Source organism: Formica exsecta, unplaced genomic scaffold (assembly GCF_003651465.1).
Source record: "Formica exsecta isolate Colony F162 unplaced genomic scaffold, ASM365146v1 scaffold140, whole genome shotgun sequence".
In the NCBI taxonomy this organism is placed as follows: Eukaryota; Metazoa; Arthropoda; class Insecta; order Hymenoptera; family Formicidae; genus Formica; species Formica exsecta.
Window position 1 is genome coordinate 531,357 of NW_021848730.1, and position 21,065 is coordinate 552,421.

General features: G+C 33.6%; 1 protein-coding gene across 13 annotated transcripts in view; it reads right to left on the reverse strand.

Moving 5' to 3' along the window:
• Positions 1 to 21,065, reverse strand: part of LOC115246207 (disks large 1 tumor suppressor protein) — a 496,657-nt gene that overhangs the window by 413,669 nt on the left and 61,923 nt on the right. For all 13 annotated transcript variants that reach the window (XM_029824882.1, XM_029824884.1, XM_029824886.1 and 10 more), the window contains one exon: positions 15,554 to 15,685. In XM_029824882.1, coding sequence (XP_029680742.1) covers positions 15,554 to 15,685 — 132 coding nt within the window. The remainder of the gene's footprint in view (positions 1 to 15,553; positions 15,686 to 21,065) is intronic.

A 21,065-nucleotide genomic window follows, 5' to 3' on the forward strand; every position in this document is an offset into this window, starting at 1 on the left:
CGCTGAGAAATCAACTTCTTGTCAGGCATTATCAACTACGACCGTTTTGTTTACTCTATCGATCAAAACTGAATTTTGTTCGCGGAGTAACATGAAAGTAACATTGATCGTGAAATCATTAAATAAATAATGCAACGCATTAACGCGCATTTGAATCATCTCATTACGACATTTCAATAATTTTAACATAACTATGGCCAGACATTCGATATATAATATAATTTACTTTATATGTATATTATATGGGATTTATATATTAATGTGCATCGACAAACATTTACACCGGTTTCATTTATACAGTTGAATAATTAATAGGCAATTATGTTGGCTTGTTCCAATCGTGGTCTATCATGTAGAACGATGATACATTTAATAATATGAAAACGCCACACACATGCACGCACATTGTCTGGTAATACTAATTACATTGTCCTAATAACCGTTTCAACAATCCTTCAAGCATATCGCTAACAGATTTATACAAGGTGAAAATATACACCCAAAATTTGCGTTTCATTACTCATGCGAATAATTCCAGTAAATCGCTGGTGAAAATTTCGCGAGAAAAGTGAAATGTATAGACTATGTGCAAAAATTACTAATAATCAGTTTAATCGCGCATTTCAATCGAATGAAGATATTCTTTAAAAAGAACGTTTTATTTCCCATGAATTAAAAACGCTTGATATACCGAGAGACGTAACAAAAAGTTGGCTTATGATGAAGAAAAAGTCACCGCAAAAGATTTCGATGAAAACCAGAGCACCCGCAAAGCTCCGTAGCTTAATTGCATTCTAGAGAATCAACTCTGTAAGACACACAGAAGATATATCGCAGATGTACGGACGGAAGCTGCATGCAAAACTGCAAAATTTATCTGACGACTTGCAACCAAAGAGAAATACGGGTGACTCGCGAAAGTTGGAATTCTAACCGCTTTCATCAACGTCTCGAAAATAAACGATATGTAATGCTAAATAGTCAGCATTACAAACTTTTAAGACAACTGCATAAAATAAATTTTTTTTTTCATTTAACAAATTTGATTTAATAGTATCCGTCTCTCTAAATCTATTTTGTGGATTATTTATAAATTCGAAAACTATAAATATCTTGAAAACACTCATAATCACATATTTGTATTAATAAAAAAAAATTTACGGTCTGTTATAAATACTTATGCTCTAGTAGATATATTATTGTGTAAAGATACATATTTAACTATAAAGAATTGTTTTAAAATTGCATAAATTGTTCACGAAACTGTCAATTTTGTTGACAGTTCAAACAATCATGTAAATACTTGCCTCTCTCGAAGGGGAAAAAAATTATTTAAAATATATTTTAATAATGCTTATGGTCAAATTTCTTTAGCGTGAATATGATCACAATTATAAAAAAAAGTATTTTAAAATAAATACAACTTTTGAAAATTAACCAGCGTTTCATATAGATATATACGTAGCGATATGTCTTTCTCGTTTCAAATTAATTAATGAAAAAATTATTTAATATTGCTAATAATTAAAATTTTATAGAAAATATATAAGTATGCTCAAAAAGTCCCGATTCGAATGCAAAATTATTAATCATAGTTGCGTAGTTTATTTGTCTGGTTAACAATAGAATTCACCGGTCGAGTATTTGATAGCGGGCCGCAATATGTGTCATAGACGAAAAGCGTTTTCATTTGTCTGTATAAAATGGAACAATAATCTGTACAAAACGAGCGCGATAAAAATAATTCTCGTGTGTACATATGCATCTATAACGCTTATAAATAATATACAGCGATGTGCTATTAACTTGTATTTTTATATAAGAAAATATACAAAAGAGATTAAATTGAATTAATTCTGCTATAAATTTCGAATAAAAGTATAATTTATATTCATCGGTTTATGTATCATTTATATGCATCGAATATAGATTAAACTGTAATGAAGTAATTTTTCGTATTTACTTGTTATTTTGCACCTTCTATAAGACGCAAATTACATCGTTCCAATAATTTGTATTTATATAAATGTTTATTTTTTTATGCATAATTATAAATATCCGCACAAACATCTCCGTTAATCTAATATTTCTCCCACGAGAAATCAAATGCGAGTAATATAATTAATATATATATTAACTTATTGTTAATTTTTTTATTGCTCTATTCCCGAATTTATTTATATTTATGACGATATCGAACATTAACCCGAAGCAAACTTACATTGATCTTAGCTATACTCATTTACGATAAAGGCATGCGCGTTATAATAGAACCGTGGTTGTATTCTCGCCCCTGAGGTGATAAACTTGAGAGCTTGGCGTATTCGTATCACATCATCGGTAAGTTGATATACCACCGAAACAGTATCATCCGATCTAAAATTACTTAACTATGTCAGTGTTCGCAATACCTGTGATACCTTACTTCGAAATTAACATCCGAAATGTTTCTAGAATCCATTAATCTATTTGAGTTTGTCTTTGTAAAGCGCAAAGAGAGATTGCCTGTACTCTCTAATACCATCAGTTAAATTATTGCTCGATCTAAATATTTATTAATATGCAATACCATGCTATGAAATTTGAGTTTTTATGAGTATTCTTATTAGCAGTTACCGGATAGTAAAAAAAAATAATGGTTATTAATTATATAAAAGCGTTAATGATTAATTATCATGAGATAGAAAATTTCTTTATAAAACAATAAATATATAAAAAAATCAAGATTAATAAATAAAGCAGTTGAAAATAGATAACGATAAAAGCCTTCCTCACAATGGGAATAAAATTTTCGCATTTTGTCAGCAAACTAAATATATTCGAATTAAGACGTTCAGACGTCAGTAGAAAAGACTTGTTTTGATCAGACAGCAGAGAAATATATTATTTCGCTGAATCCATTATAGGAAGATAAATTTAAGTAGAATAATAAAATCGCTGTATTATCATCGGACTTAAATGTGTCATCAAAGTCCAAATATAATCAATGCCAAAGCTGCAAAAAAAGAAAAAAAAAGAATCTTTTTCTCTCGCTTTCTCATTTTGCGAAGTTTACGATCTAATCTTTCTTGTATTTAAATGAATTGATAAACAATGACAGAAAGCTCACACTCTTACAATACTGTTCAGACTGCGAATAAATTTACCGTCAACTTTGTGAAAGAATTAAGGGCGAGAGTAGGTGAGTAAAAGAAGCAAACACATCGTGGAAAGTAACGTGAAATATTATCTTCGAATTTTGCATCACCTCTCGCTCAATCGTTTACCAATTCGTTTACCAACCATTCGCATAATCATTGCAAGAAACTTTGACGTCACGCATATAAAAGAATGATCTATATATATATATATATATTATATATTATATATGAGTAAAGCTATTTACGTAAAAATTTCACGAAAATTACAAAATGCCATTTTTATTTGTCTAAAAAATATATAACGTGATTAAAAAAAATACACGATTTTTCGAAGGTGCTATTTGCATATAGAAACTTTCATAGCGAAAATAAACTTCGAATATTACTTCCAATTAGAATTTAAACCGCTCTCCCAAAAAAAAAAAATTAAAAAAAGAGGGAGAGAGAGAGAGAAGAAACAAAAAAAAAATAAAAAAGGAATCCCTCCAAATCAAAACCTCTCCTTCCTTTCCTCTTTCTCCGTAATTTTTTCTATTAAAATATTAATTTCATATTTTGCAAAATATCAATCCAAATCTCATTTTTTTTAAATAAGATTAATGCAAAAATTTAATTGATCAGCTAGTGTGCTAGAAAATAAAAAAGATATTGCAAGATAAAATCAGTTCAGGCCAGAAGTCACTCTAACTACGAAAATGGAGAGGCATTCACAAACGATCTCCGGATTAATCTCGACGCTTAACAGACATAACAAGTTCTCAAGTCCAACTTGTTAACAATCGCCTGCGGGCCGATGTTGCAGCAAGTGACGGCCCAGAACGCCGTCGTGCATTACGCAAATAAGGCATAAACTCTCTCTCTCTCTCTCTCCTTCTCTCTAACATACTCAATGGAGATTATATTAAACAAGTAAATTGCTTAGTGGCCTTTCACGTAAAACGCATTTGTATGTTACGGAGAATTGGATAGAGTTGTGATATGTATCAAGAAGAGAGAAATTTGCAAAAAAAAAAAAGCGTTTGCCGAAATATTTAATCTTCAATGAGATTGAGATATGCATATAAAAGCCCACCCTATAGTAATTTTTTAGACATGAAACAGTACAAATTTTTCAAGTATATAATTACAAATTCATCAAATTGAGAAATTAAAGAGAAATGACAGAAAAAAATCAGGTAACTATAAGAGAAAACTTATGTATTAAATTGGAGAATAAATATAGATTCTCTGACAAGAACTCTTTTTGCGAGAAATTTAATTCATTAAATTTAATATATTTTCGCGTGACTGAATATCAAATTAATAAAATAAATATAGATTAAACATAGATAAAATGCAATAGAGAATGAAAATAGTGATGTCAAATATTTGTCATCGATAAAATTAAATATACTTCTTAATTTCTCGCATTAATAATTATCGCCGCATTCATTAAATCTGATAAAATTATTAACGATAAACTTTTGTAGAGATAATCGCATCTTAATATTAAAAAAAATTAAATTATTAATATATGTAAATGTGTGCTAACACACAAGGATAGTCAATTTGGTACAATTCCATTTATACTAAATTTTTATATGTTCAGAATTTTTCTGTCAATTATATTTTGCATACAATTAGAGAGAGACTCACCAGACGTCTCGCTGTTTCCTTCTCGTCGTCCGATCCATTCATCTTTCTGTCCGAAGCTTTGATTAGCGATAATCGATAATCCACACAAATGAAGCAATCCATTGGATATCACTCACGATAATCGCGATATTTAAAATTCGATGATCGCGCGATACATTTTTCGACACTCCCAAGGAACATTCATTTATTCAGGTATTAACAACCATTAAAAAAAAAAAAAAAAAAAAAAAAACACTCGTGATATTTATATACTTTCTCCCGATATTCACGCGGCGATATACTTTCAATCGAATATCGATTACCGATATATATATATATATTCGCAGCATTTGCACACTTGCGTAACCATAACAATAATCGTCCGTTACTTTTATCCGGTACTCCTGACGACGATCCACTCGTTGTATTCCATTTGTTGTATTCCATCTGTTGCATAACACATTATTCACCATCACATTCGCGATATTAGAACACGACGCGATCGCGATATATTTTTCCTCGATATTTTTTTTTCGACACTCCCGAAATTCGCAATTATATACACAATTGCCAATGCGATGATCGACGGACGCGTAAATGCTACTCGACGATTACGATTCGATGATTAACGGATGCTCGGACATACGGATGGATTCGCACGCCAAAATGTTCGAAGAAAAACGCTCGACGAAGCTAACCGCGATCTCGACGCAGCGTCTGATAATCGCGATTCACACACGCATCGATTAAAGATCATTATATCAATTATGAGACACACTTAATCTCAACGTAATCACGATAATCGTCTGATGCCTCGATCGACATTCCATAAGTTCAACTACTCGCGACGGTTACCATTCGACGACTAACGGAAATGTGACGTAGGCACTCTAGGGGTTTACATGCCAATCACCAGGGCTGCGATCACGAATCATGAAGACGTCTAGATCGCACGCACGCACGCCATATATTGCATTAATTCCGAGATTCATCCATATCGTTCGCGATCAAAATTATTAATTCTATTAAATTCAAAAGTTCCGCAATTACGACGTAATCGAGATAAATGGTCGACATTTTAAACATAAAATTGTATTTCACACTCTTATGTCTCATGTATTTTTTGCGACGGTTAATATGGTGCGATTAAAGAATGCGGGAGAAAAAAGCGGCTCGCAAGCCTGCCAACTGTTTATCAAATTCCTCGTCATTGATACAGCGATGTATTCAAATCACGATCCCTATACTATCAAAATCTACTATCGATCGAAAAATAATTGCTAGTTAATATCAAATATTTTGTCTGTGCGTACGCGCAATTTTCTATACACGAACGAAATATCTCGGGAGCGCGCACCTTGATACCGCGACCTACGTAATACGGCAGTACAATAACAATTGTGTTTACGCGGTACGAGCCCTCTTATGTTTTTTTTTCCTCCTTTACCGAGTCGTCCGGCGAGCTCCGGTGTTTTTCTTTCCAGTACATTTCTCCGAATAGACGTGTCCTTCAAATAAAAGCGTCTAAATAACCGCGCGATCGCGATCCATCTATTTTCTCTCTCTCTCTCCCTTTTCCCTTCCTTCCTTCTCACTCTCATCCGATATCAAATATCAATGTTATTAAATTCTAAATTTCCATAATTACGCGACATAAAATCGACATATCTGGTATTCCATATTTCAATAATAAAATTTTATTCTATATTCCCGTCTCTCATGAATACGCGAGAAAGAATTTGTAAAGAGATTGTTAACCGAAGATGCGAATCATTTACAAGCCTGCCAACTGCTTACCAAATCTTTTATCCGATTCTCGATGACACGATATTTTCCGTCGATCGCGAAAGACAATTGTTATATCTGCGAAATTAAACTCAAATTTCACACGCAGAATATTCATTAGGCCGTATATATTCGAATAGTTGTCCACGAACAAAAGAAATATCTCGGGAGCGAGCACTCGGTAGATCGATCGCGACGCACACTCGCTCGATAAACTGATCTCGATAGACTGATCATCGCTCGTAAGATGATTGGTCTATATCGGCGCAAGCTCACGTTCACCCCTCCATCGAATCCCGGGAATCGTCCAGTGAGGATATCTCTCTCTTTCTCCCTTCCCACTCTTCTCTCACTCTCTTTCTCACTCTCTCTCTCTCTCTCTCTCTCTGTTTATCCCCACCAGTACGCTCCTCCAAACTAGGCACACATCCTTCGACAAGGAAAACATGTTTATATCGCGTACTTATGTATTGAAAAGAGAAGGTATGTGCGCTTATCTTTCGCGTATCCTCGCGTCGAGCTAATTCTAAGAATTCTAGGAACGAACCTTTCCACAACCTTTCCTGTATGTTCTTTCCTCAGCTATAGAAAGCGAAAATACGGATCTAGAATAAATACGATAAAATATTAACTGTTCGCGTAATGTTTCTCTTGCTAATATAATGATTAATTAACATCGTTCGATGAAGTATGATGTGCAAGTTATATCAAGAATAAATAACGTATCGAAAGTGAAAGATCATAAATTCTCACGATAATATTTTAAGATCGCTCTACTGTAGGATTTGAGATTTTATTGAGCATTAGCAAAACATTAATTTTTGTTAAACATATAAAAAGAAAAAAGTACAGTTTTATTTAAAATTACGTAAGCACGCGATCCAAAAGATGGTGAAATAATAAAGATTGATTAAAATATAAATAAAATTTGCTCGTTTTATCGCTGTTGGTTTTGAAGATCTCGTTTTTAAAAAAAGTTTTTGTGAGTTATTTTCTAATATATTTTTATTTTAGAATCTGAAAGAGAGAGGAAGAATGTTAAACGCATGTAACGCGTAATTAAGAATATTTTATGATACATAAGTAAGTTTTATTCGCTATTTTAATAACGCATTGAAAATGATATTATTTATCTCAAGAAAATTAAGCTATTATACCTGTTCGCGAAAAAAAAATAAGGAAGACATGCAAATAATTTTGTATTATTTCGGGAGTGCGGATTCAAAGAACTGATTGTGAAACATTGAAAAAAAAATTATTTGTAAAATTATATAAAAAATAAATGTAAAATTACACAATATATATAATATTTCTATTATTTATTGTGTAATTTTACTTATTCGCGTGAAATTTTATATTTTCTTTTTACATACACACAGATACGAGTATGTTTGTACGAGGACGCGAGCTTACGTCAATTTTTCCATCATCAATTCAGGGAATTGTCTACCGAGTCTTCGCGTTTTGACGAATACTCTCACTATACAAAATTATCGTATTAAATTGGTGACTCCGCGTGTGCGCGACACGAATTTCGCAAAAGAGCCGATCTACGTTCTGCAAATAGCTGCAGCAACGACTGTAAGGACAATGTTCACAACGTTCGGTTAATGATCTTACAACAGCGTCGAGTCGTGGATTGAATTTCAAATCGACAGCCACGCGCGAGTCAATGGCAATACCACCACCAGTGAAGGAATTCAATGCTAACGATCCTCTGTCACCGGATGAAGGAGTTTCCTAGTCTGTAATGCTCCGACAACATTAGCGATGGAGGTACATTTTAACAGACAAATTGACATACCACATTTGGAGCTTAAACGTAGCTTATCATTACGCACAAATTCCGGTAATAAAATTGTTGTACAAATTGGATTCGAAATTTCATGTTTCTCCCAATTTTTTCGACATTACTGTTACTCTATTTCTAATTTTTGCACACTGTGTCTACAATTCTCATTTCACGGACAATGAATAGAAACTGAGTTTATTTAACCGAATTTGTTCAACAAGATAAGAGAAAGAGAATTGCAGTTCGAAGAAAAATAGAGTACGATGGAAAATATCGTGGAAATAGATAAGAAAAGTAGTTATACCGTTGTGTAAAGTTATCTCTTATTGTTAGATGAATATGAATTACATATATAGCGAATTATGTGAACTATAACTTTCTTGGAAAGGCACTGTATTTCAAAGCATATAATAAAATATCACGCTATATATACAATATCAATGAAAATATTGAAATAGATATATACGGTCAATAAAGTATTTTTATTTATAAATAATATCAATGCACCAATTATTGTCCATAAAAAGCGAAATTCATATAGTTTTTAAAATATACATACATACAATTTAAAAAAAAAATAATGTAAGAATTCTTAAATGTAATAAGAAACAATTACAAATAACCAATCACATACAAAGATTTCTATATATAATTTTCTAATCACGATTTTTTTAAGTAAATTTCAATTTAATATAAAAAAGATCTTAATATAAAGATTTAATTATTCCATGACTATTTTGTGTCGGAATGTAATCATCGTGCTGAAATAGTGCGAATTTTATTGAAAGAAAAACAAATAAAAGAAATAATTTTTATGCTTTTTCGAAAGAAATATTAGAAACGTGAACTGATTGTAAGAATCGAGCAGTGAAAAATGATGACATTTCTGGCATATAACCTCGCGATATAAAAGCAAAGAAAGAGAGAAGTTTCCGACATAATGGTCGTAAAAACGAGCAGAAAAAGCGGCGTAACTGTCATTAAAATTTAAATGTTTCAGCAATAATCTCCTTTAAAATTTTAATTCTTATTGTGCTAAAATGTGTATGTAGATGCAGACTTCTTTTTTCTCTTGAGAAAAAAATAGAATTGACAACTCAGCTATTAAGATCCACTTTAAGATTCATCTGCGATGCATATTTCGCGCGAGAAGATATTTAACACCCACATAAATTGTGAAATTTAAAGCGTTGGAGTAAAAATCTCTCATTCTTTTATTCATTTCATCGTTTCTCATTATATGCTACATGCTACAAAGAATGTTCTGTTCAACAGATCGTTTAGCTAGATGGAAATGCAATTTTCTCGATTACTGCCACATCTATTGATACTCAAAGTAAAACCGATTTTCCATATAATGCGCAAAGAAATAATTAAATTGTCGTGGAAAATAATGCTACTATGTTTGTCATACGAATCAGATAATATGTATTATCGAACGCGCATTATTAATGACGCGTTTGCGCACATTGATAAATGTTTTTCCGATTTGCATGCATATACACAACGCAAAGTAGCAATTATAAGCAATTATATATAAATGATGTAAAAAATTTAAATAAAAGTCCATGAAATATAATGTTGCATTTCCGCGTTATTATATTTTAAATCAAGAAATCATCACGGACGATCGTTGCGTCGACGCATTTCGCTATAAGCGGAAAAATAAAAGCCATGATAATGTTTTAGTTCTCGTGCTGATAGCAAAATATCTCGGCAGAATGCACGCTGACGTTCCCTCGAGTGAACTATATATAGTGGAATAGTGGAATCTATATCTTGTATCCAAGAAAACTAGAGTTTACTTCATGAAAAGAAAAACAGAGAATGTGGGTGGTAATAATGCGCGGGGGAGGAAAGGAAATTGTGCACTCGATCGTGAATATAATATTCTACGTTCGCTCGGCAGCCACTCGGAAGTTTAAGGTAAACCAAGTCGCCGCGAGTCATCCTCTTACTCGAAGAGAAGAGAACGAAGTTTATATCGCCCTCAACGGTCAGCAAACCGCTCAATGAATTAGAAATACCGCGCGCTAATGCTTTTGTTATCCTCTATGAATAGAAATAATTTTAATGCGATTTCCTGGGATTTTTCATACTTTCAAAAAACAAATCCGAGAGAAATTCTGATCTTATTTTTCACGCTATCGGGACGAACTTTTATCTTCGTTGTCGAGCGATTGTCGGAAATGCAATTAAAGGTATACTTTTCATAAATTACTCGTAAAACTTTAGTAAGCATTTAAAACTAAGTCACGCCTGACTAAGAAAATTAAATCACTCAGAAAGAACTTAGAAAATTGAATCATTCTTAGAAAGAATGATAAGAAACAGATGTATGTAGATTTATGTAGATGTATGTAGATGAAGCTTGTAACATGCACATGGGAAGAAGAATAAATACCTCAAAAGTCAGAAATCTGTAGAGATGTCATAGTCTGTGTTAGTATGACTTTAGACACATCTGTGTTTGAGAATAAAATAAAAATTGTCAGATTTGTGTGTGCATTCGTGATCCTCGCTGAAAGATTTTATATTCAAAAGCGTATTTCGAAGAGTGATCCAACGCGCATCGTCACTCTGGAAATAGTGCAAAATTCACAAGTGCATCCTGCACTGTCGGATAGATTGCGATTAAACGTCCACGAAATGCACGGATGCATCGGGAGCTCGTGTCGGTGCACGCGCGTTTACCTGTTGGACACGTTTTGTACGCGTACGTTTTGCCGGGCACACGTTCACACGGCACACTTCGCCACGACCTATTACGCGTGACCAGAACGCACAACCGCAACACGCGCGAATGACTAAGTGCAATATATTATAATACAAATCCGCGGATGCACCGGACACAAGGCATGGCCGGTTGACAAATTTCGGTTATCTCGCCCGCTCGTACGCCAGTACATATTTCGGAATAGCCGGCCGCGTTTCTCTTCCATTTTCCATGCATTTCAAATTTATCATCCAGAGACTTGACTCTTCCACTTGTTGCAAAATGTATATACCTGTTATACCTCACCCAGCATGCTTGACATTTTATATCAAGATCAATATGAATCGCGGAAAATCGATTCGACAAGATTCAAATGGTATAATTTACGATGGTGCAATTTGATAATAAATATTTTCTCACAAAGTCAAGCGATGCTAAAAAAGATCGCGACATCGATTGACTTAAGATATGAAATTTAGCTTAGAAAAACGTTAGATAAATGCTGATCGTGAACAACAAATTGCGAATTTGAAATATGGAAAATAAAAAGGCGAAAAGCAAGAGATCGAGACTAACGTTCCTTTTTCCCAATCGAAGTGAATCGCATAGATTACGTAATTTCAATCTATCAGTAAAAAACTAAAATGATAACATGGAATATGGATAAAGCAAAAAACGCGAGCTCGAAAAGTCTTTCTCGATTAATTTTTGAAAGATAAATGAAAGAATAATCCGTCGATAAAAATAGGAATAAAAAGGCGAAAAGCAAGAGATCGAGATTATCGTTCCTTTTTCCCGATCAAAGTGAATCGCATAGATTACGTAATTTCAATCTAGGAGGTAAAAAACTAAAATGATAACATGGAATACGGATAAAGCAAAAAACGCGAGCTCGAAAAGTCTTTTTCGATTAATTTTTGAAAGATAAATGAAAGAATAATCCGTCGATGTTACATCGTACATCGCATCTCGAATTTCGCGGCTGGTAGTCACAGGATTACATGTCATAAAGGTAGTTCCAAGTACATAACGAAGTTACAACGCGCTACGAAACTCGAAATTAGTTTCGGGAGCTCGCGGCTCAACGTCGCTCAAATTGACAGAGAGTGTCCGATGGTACATATAAGGATTCTTGCGGATATATATATCTCGCGATTTCCAATTGATGGTCCGATATTAAAAAATCGCTGGAAGCTACCAATATAAAATTTTATTCTATTCTGTAATTTCAATTTACATATATATGTATAATAACTAAGAATCACATACAAAACACACACATCTTTCTCTGTCTCACTCTTATATATATATAATCTGTCAATCAATCAATTAATCTCTCTCATTCACTCATTCTCTCTTTCTCATACACACATATACAGACACACAGCGTTCTCAAAATAAAGTCTTCCAATTGATGATTCGCGACTAGCGATAGACATGAAAGTCGTTATCCACTTTAATATCTATTAGAGATATGTAACGAAGAAAAGATATATTACTTGCATCACGACTAGATTCTGTACAGCAAATCGAAACAAATAACGTGATAAACGAAATAAATGTTCGAAATAATGCGCTCGGATAAATATTATCTCGTTAAATCGATGAAATCCTTAAGACGTTTTGTTCGTATCGTTTAATAACGATGATGCAATTGCAATCGCTTGTACAGCACATCGTAATTTAATCCTATCAAAAGACACAGACGATCTTTAATTCGAACAACTCATCCGCGAAAAAGATCTCTGGATATTTCTTTTTCGCCATTTTTATTTTGTTCTTCGATATTGACAGAAAAATTTTTTAAAAGCTTTGAAAATTATAATCAAAAATTAAAATTCAAAATAAGATTATAAAAAAAATTATAAGTATGTTATAAAAATTGTAAATATGTTGTAAATTTATCGCGACGTCTTTTCTCTTAATAAATTACCTTTTAGTAAAAAATATTTTTTTTTTAACAAACGGCAACATTCTGAATTGCCTTTTCGTTTAAATAAAAACGACGCGCATCTTCGCACATCTGTGCGAAACTTTGCGTATAAGTCGCGTTTTCTTTGATCAATAAGCCCAGGCACTCAGGAGATTTCCGATCAAATTTAAATTTGCGAGTGTCTGTGTTCGCAGTGGGGCTCGAATGTTCGAGTGGCCCCGGGTGTACACCAAGTGCACTTTATCTACCGACACCCGTTGGCGCTCCGGGCTACTCCAAAAAACTTTTCCAGACTGGCAAACTCCTGGACACACAGTGAGAGAGATCAACCATTTCACGAGATCTCGACTGGCAATACTCGAGTCAATTTTCTTCCATTCGAATATTCGAAAATCATCGCGTATTCCGTTCAGAATTTATCCGATATCTCAGAATACAAAAAAACCGCGTGTGACGAGAATAAAAACGTGTGAAAAGCTCAGCTGCGTTGATGGAATTTATTTCTCTATATATTTCTATATACAATATATGTGACATGAAGACATGAAATCTCTCTTTTCAGAATTAAACATTAAATACTGTTTTTTTATATTAATTCCATCTCTGTAGTATCTATATGTATCAGAAAAATTAGTAGAAAAGTGATGGAAAAAATAGCAATAAAATAAATTGAAGAAATAATTGAAGGAGAACTATTTTTCAAAAATTCTTTTCGATCATTTTTTTTTTTATTTGCCTTGTATGTTCTTACCGCTAACTTTATTTACGAATATTTTTTCAAATGTATTTAACAAGACCAAACAAAATTCAATGTTAAAAAATTCAATGTTAAAATATTTTAAAAAAAAAAGTAAATTTATCTGCAAATTGCGAAACATTTTTCATGATATAAGATACGACACATTTCGAACAAATGTTGTTAAATAGGCATCTCAACTTCGCAAAAGGCATTAAGAGATTCTCAGCCATTATGTTCGACTAATCGAGCGAAAAACAATGACACGACCGTGGATTGCGGTATGACGTATTATAGTTGGACGGAACCGGTTACACGTTAATCTCCCGGCTAATTTCGCGGCCAGCGGGCGGCAACTTCGTCACGTCGTATCCGTCACTTGACAGTCTCGGTAGGGCGTATAATCTTGAGGCCATTGTCCCAAAAGCTGATAGAACACGAGCCGCGGACCGGAGTCCACATAGTTTATCGGCTGGCAACACATCGGCTGCGACGTGGTGCATTATGTAGGGGTGCATCGGCCGCACACACAACTACAGAGATACATTTGACTAATCTCCGATACGGAAGCCGCTCGGTCGGATGGCGAGTTTGAAACAAAGTAACGAGTACAACTGTATGATGGACGTGACGGAAATGAAAGGGACGACTTTTGGTGCGAATCGATTTGACGCGTGAGCGAGCTGTCCGAGCATCAATGCGCTGTACCAACTTTGCTTCTATGTGGAAATTGATTATAATACGCCCGGTGATATTGCGATATTCTCTTGCGAGATTCTTCGAGAGCAAATGGAATGATAGTTTAAAGATAGAATAAAAGAAATATTGGTTGTGACAAGAATGAAAGAGGAATAAATCGTCATCGCTTTATCCCACGTAACAATAACGCGAAAAATCTGCGAGGATCGACATGCACAGTTTTAATAAATAATGACAAGTTGAAGCCTTGATCCTTTTCCTCCGTTCATCTTTTTTCCCGCTCCATCAGAATGAACTTTCAAATATGTCGGTATTTCACAAAACATTCAATGTGCGCGCTGAAGTTAATTTGTTTTCCAATTAAATCCGATGTTTTGATGTTTACATCACTTTTTTATAAAGTTCTCAGAGCTGAAGATTAAAGAGATAAAATATTTCTGCAAATTCTTTTCTAGATATAGCAGAAATTGCTTTTTATGAACTGGATATTCATTCATTACACGCGATTGAAATATAAGTAAATAATTTTAATTTTTTTTTTAGACATCGCGTATTCCACTTTTTCACTATAGCGAATGTAATTGACAGCTCATCAACAAGAGAAAAAAAGATATAATGTATATAATTCACTTAGAGATACATTTTCAAATTAAATGTAGTAATTATATCAAGATGATTTTAGCACGCAGCTGCACACTATCTCGAAACAACCAAAGGAAATTGCGAAATAACTAGCAATTATCGTAAAAACGCGTCTTCAAATACTCGCGGTAATTGGCCGTTATTTCGAGCCGAAAACGATCGGCGTTATCGCCTGTGACGATCGTTTCATGAATCAGTTCGAATTATGAGCCTCCTGAAATCGGATTATGAGTGAGATCCTCATAAAAAGCGATATACGCTGTTCGTCTCGATAGAATCGATTTTTATCATCGATCAGCCAGTACGAGGTAATAGGGCATTATTGAAAGTATCGATTTACGTATTTATTTAATCACTAAACGCTCGTACTTTTTTAATTACGTGATGGTTGTTTGCAATTCATCGACAGAGAAATTGTTTAATATGGCCATCAGTGTTTGTATTTCAAATTTAATTTATATAAAAATTTCAATAAACGATAAAATGCTTCACTTACCTAGCAACGCCTGAAAGAGTCTGCTCTTGAAAATACGTATGACGCGCTCGATCGCTAATCGCAGTTGCTTATCTTGCGGCCTCGTTAATTTAGCGTGATAATCCTCGAGGAGCTCCAGAGCTCGATGAGCTTCTAAAAACAGGCAAAAGATAAACAGATTAGAAAATTAGTAAATTACTTTTCATAAACAATATATGTATATAATTTTATCGTGTATGATATAATATATACGTAAGATATATATACGATATGTATATATAATATCATTCACAACATTTAATCAATTAAAAGGCGCATTTCCGTTTCATGGTATATCAAATATTTTGCTGTCATATTGTGTTGTTGCGTCATTAGCTATTTCTTTCATTATCGCTATCATCGGCACACTTCTATATGCCGTTAATTGATTAATCATATTTGTGACGCACCGTAAATCGGATGTATGTAATTAAATGAATTGTTCATAATCTGTACCTCCATCTGAAAGTATTATTTTCACATGTTTCATTAATTAAACATTTGTCAATGTGCATTAATTATAGTAAACTATATATTATCGATATTACACATTCCACGCATCTAATTCCGGTTTTAAAGAAATCATGTTATGATTTCCCTATAATTTCGATATAAAATTCAAAAGCTCGCGACGCGTGATCAGTGATACGAGAAATTGAAAATGGGACCAAGTTGTGTAAGAATAAAAGCAGAATGGAGAGAGTGGAAATATTTAATCCGCGAACAAAGGGAAAAAAGTAAAGTTGCAATAAAGCAACAACTTTGCACCAATTATTCGAACGTCTGGATCAATAAATAAAAGTGCACATTTATATAAATAATATATATCGGAATTTTTTTTAACTTTAATTTGACTGAATTAAACAACTAAACAAGATATGCGAATAAGTGCAATGTTTCAGTCGTTACAATTTTATTATTATACAAGATTCTTGATTATAAATGTGACAACTTTTCAAACTTGTCAAATCTCCCAGATAAGAATTTTTTCGCTTGGTATTGCTTATTTTTCACGTATATGATATACGGTATTAGAAAGCAGCGACGCCAATATAATATATATTGCATCTTGCGAACGAAAATCTCTCATCTATGCGCTATATATCTTTCCCACGCACCAGGATCGTATCTATCCTATTTCCGTCATTTCCTCTTCCCGTTGGCCATCATAAACACCATACCCTTTACCCCTTCACCGAGGTAACGAGAGTGCAAAGCCATTCGGAAGGTGAAACGACTCGAGAATCTCGTGCACCGGTGAGTACAAGTCGAGAACAAATAACGACAATTGCATCGGTTTCATAGCAACGGCCGCTGATGCAATAGCTTCTTTGCTCTTTTCCGATCTTTATCTTTTCCTTTCTGCGATGTGGAAAGTATTCTCGTTTCGCATTACAACTATACGATCGTCACCGTATTTACATAGATTAAATGCAAAGATACTGTACGCGCGAATCATTTGCAATAAATTAAGTTGACAATTGTTGTAATATATCTATTGAAATAAATCTTTGCAGTAAAAAACGTTTTAATACATGAAAAAACCAACTAAATATTTATATATGTAGATCCACGGAGAACAGTTATGAATTAACAAACAATAAAGATACTAATGTGCTCATCGTTTATGCAATTAGCATTATCGTGGTAGCCGTCTATGCACTTGTTGATTCGCATCGCCGTACATCGCAGAAACAGCTGGAATTCCTGCAAGATGGATTTTTATCCATCAAACAACTTGAATCCTTTTTTGCTAGAAAGTGAATATCTCTTTAGAAATAATAAACAAGCACATAAATGTCCGATGGGATGATAATACGCTTTTGGATTCGCTCGATTCCTATTTCACAATTCATATAAGCACAGTAAATTATTCTCTATCGATGCTTTCATTGTATTAAAAATATTTCTGCCATAAAAATATTACGGCTAATTTTACGGAATAATATAAATATTAAATACTAAATTAATTTACTTCACACGATCTTATTAAAACCTGCATTTCACTTTAAAAATTTTTTTTTAAGAAACATGCAATAATTGTAATTTTTAATTTTATATCTCTATTGTTATCTCTCAAATTTTTAGCCACGTCAATATGACAAAATCTTTTAAGAGAATAATGAAATTTGATACAGAAGATAGAAGGGCGTATACTTGTCGCGGTAGAATTTAGAAGAACATAAAGCAAAATGACACTTCAATTTCCAGATAACATTGGTTACATATGTGTATTTGTTCACAAAAACTATTTTTTTTTTTTTTAGGACATGCATTCTCACGCGTTCACGAAGATATGTAGAACAGTTAAAACGGCCAAATGTTTTTTCGCTAAAGTCCCAAAGCATCTGTCATGCATGAAAAATATTCGTACAGTATGATAGCGATATTTGTATGCTCTATCTTAATTAAATATGATTTTTTAAGAATTCGATATTTACATTCGTGCGAATAGATAAGGTCTATAAAAAACGAATCAAATATACTACATCCATCCATTCAATGCTATATAAAAAATGAGAAATGATGAAAAACAGCGCGGCTTGGTCAATTAGCGATATTAATACATGGTGCGTTATATATATGTTGCAGGCGTAATACAAAATCAGGCATTTTATAAAATGCTCAGACATTTTACAATAAGCCAGCATAAAAAGAGTTTTAGGGCTTTCTCGCCCTTTTTTCGACATTAATATTAAAAAGTATACACATACACACAATATATATGGGTTGTGTGTGCTCACCCTTTCACTTTATAATAAAATTAATGTTTTAATTATAAAACTATAAAAAACTCTCGTTATGCCGGCTTATTGTAAAATGCCTGATTTTGTATTACCTGCAGCTAGCATAAATATATTTCGCGCGCAATACTCATGCACCAAAACTCACCGTTTCAGTGAGACTTCTTAAGTTATGCTTTATAATATAAACACATACACACACAATTGCATGAAAAATCGGACCACGCATCTAGTTTCATCTATGCATACTTTTGTTTCGAGAAGTTATAAATCTAAAAAAAGATCTAGATCCGGAAGAGAGAGAGAAGATCAAATGAAAAGCGCGAGGCAGGCGAGAGAAGAAGAGAGAGAAGGGAAGGGAAAGGAAATTTCTCGGATGGTAATAACACGGCAATGGGCACGTCATCTACCTTCGCAAATGACAACGGAACTATGCCAAGTATGGCCGTTCATCCCGGCTTTATGGTTCATCCGGTTGCACGTCACGCTTCATGAATTATAACGCCGTATCTCCTTTACGAGATGCCGCCGTGCTCGATTTTCATGAGCACAAGGCGAACGAACGAGCTCGTCATGGTCGTGAGAGGGCTGTGTTTATCAAGCCCCATGGCCCACCCGAGAGCCCCGAGACTTTTATTAAGAAAGGGGAACGCGTTTTCCTCGGCGTGTGCCAAGTTGATTCTGTTCTCAGGAGACGAGCACGACGACGACATTGGCGCAATAACTGCAATTACACCTCGTACACTAAATATGAAATGTTATCTTTTCTTGCAAAAGCAATAGTAACACAGCTCGAATTATTAAAAGCACATTGATCTTGAGAAATAAATTAATAATACAGTTAAAATAAACAACACCCATTCTAATTTCAATAATATATCGAAGAATATTTTAATGATTACGTTGCTTAAAACCTAATGCACAACTGCATACGTTGTCTGTGAATAATTCATAGACGTCTGCAATCACTCTCCATGAATTATCTATAGACAGTGTTTTCTGTTTATACTTACTCATCGTATATTTTCAATAAATTTTGAAACTGTTTTATTTGACAACGTTCACATACTGCTAGCTTTCCACAATTAAAGTAAACTTATCGTTTGATAAAGAAAACTTCGTAAGAGAATTTGTTTGCGAATATGTCTTACGTAAACTTTTATCTGTTGTCCAATTCGAACGAAAGACAACAGATACTATCCGCGTACAAAATATTTGTTCGCGTATAGTCCACAGATACCCAAGAACGTTGTAAGCATACGTCTACAGGCAATATACGCGGGCTTTATTAAAGTTAAGTGAAACATAATAAGTATGTATACAAATTTCATTTAGGAACTAATTTAAAATTATAGGCTTGGTCGAGTTTAATTCGAGATATAATCTAAGATGAAGGTCGCCGAAAAACAAGGATGGTCGATATATTATTATTTTCGTCGTTTATTACATGAACCACTGAACACAGTTCGCACGCAATAATTAAAGGGAACCCCTCTGCGTTCGTCTAATTAAAGCTTGGTAATTATCGAAGTGAGCTACGCGAGTCGTTACTTCACCGTCTCCTTCGTTCCATGGCAACGCGAGACAAGTCGACAAAGTCACAGTAATTATTTCTTTCATAGCAGCTACTTAAAAGCAAACTAGAAAGAAAGAGGAAGAAATTGGGAAGAAATGATCAATTTATAGAAGCGTTTAATACGTTCTATGATATCTTTAATTAGACTCACTCTTTCGTACATATTATGGTGACGATAACAACGAAATATCCTTAAAGAAGAAGACCTGTGGTTTTACAAATTTAAATAAGCGCCCCAGTGTACATAAAATTGCTTGTTAAATATGTGTTTAATACAAAATATTTATATATGATTTTCTTTAATTCGTTTTAATATATTATTTTTCAAAAATTCCCCAAGCTTTTCCAAAAAAAAAATCCATCTTCAATTATGCAGTTATGTATTACGATTTTATTGACACGCGATGTACGTAGACCGACACATTTATATAGGAACGTCAACAACTCTTCGACGCAATTTCATATAGCAGTAAATTCGGAATTCATCATTCTGGCAGTAAAAACGAACTATCGACAAACTGTCGAGCAAGGACGCGGGCCAGAAATCTCGGTTACATGCAGCACACCTGATGCACACGTATGCACGACTCGCTGAAATTCTACAGACGGTACTTTCGATCGTGCTTATATTGCAAGTCATATGACAACGCAGCAATCAAAGAAATGCGAACAAATAAAGTACATACGAAAAAAGTGATTGTTAAAAGACTGATTAAAATGTTGAAAAAATATCATATGTATAATATTGATTCAAACAAAAATATACTATACGTAAAATACGTATCTCTTTAAATAAATATGCACTTTGTCGTAAATTTCTTAGCATTAGGAGAATTATTATCCTACTTGCATTAATTAAATGTTAAAATGCTTGCCATGTCCACATATATGTAAATAGAAAAGAGTAGTCATCCGTCACACATATTTACATTTATAAAACCATATATAAAGACAAATGGAAAAATTGTCATAGAGAAACTTATGAAAAAGCTTATGAGAGCTATGAAATACCTAACTGATATATGGTATATAGACTATATCACTTCGTATACAGAACGTCAAAAAGGGAACGCATCTTTCGCTAGTATGTGACTACATTTTTACGAATATAGGAAAGATAAAATTGCGAGATAAAAATAGCGCAAATTGAATTATTTACCAGGTCAAATTAAAA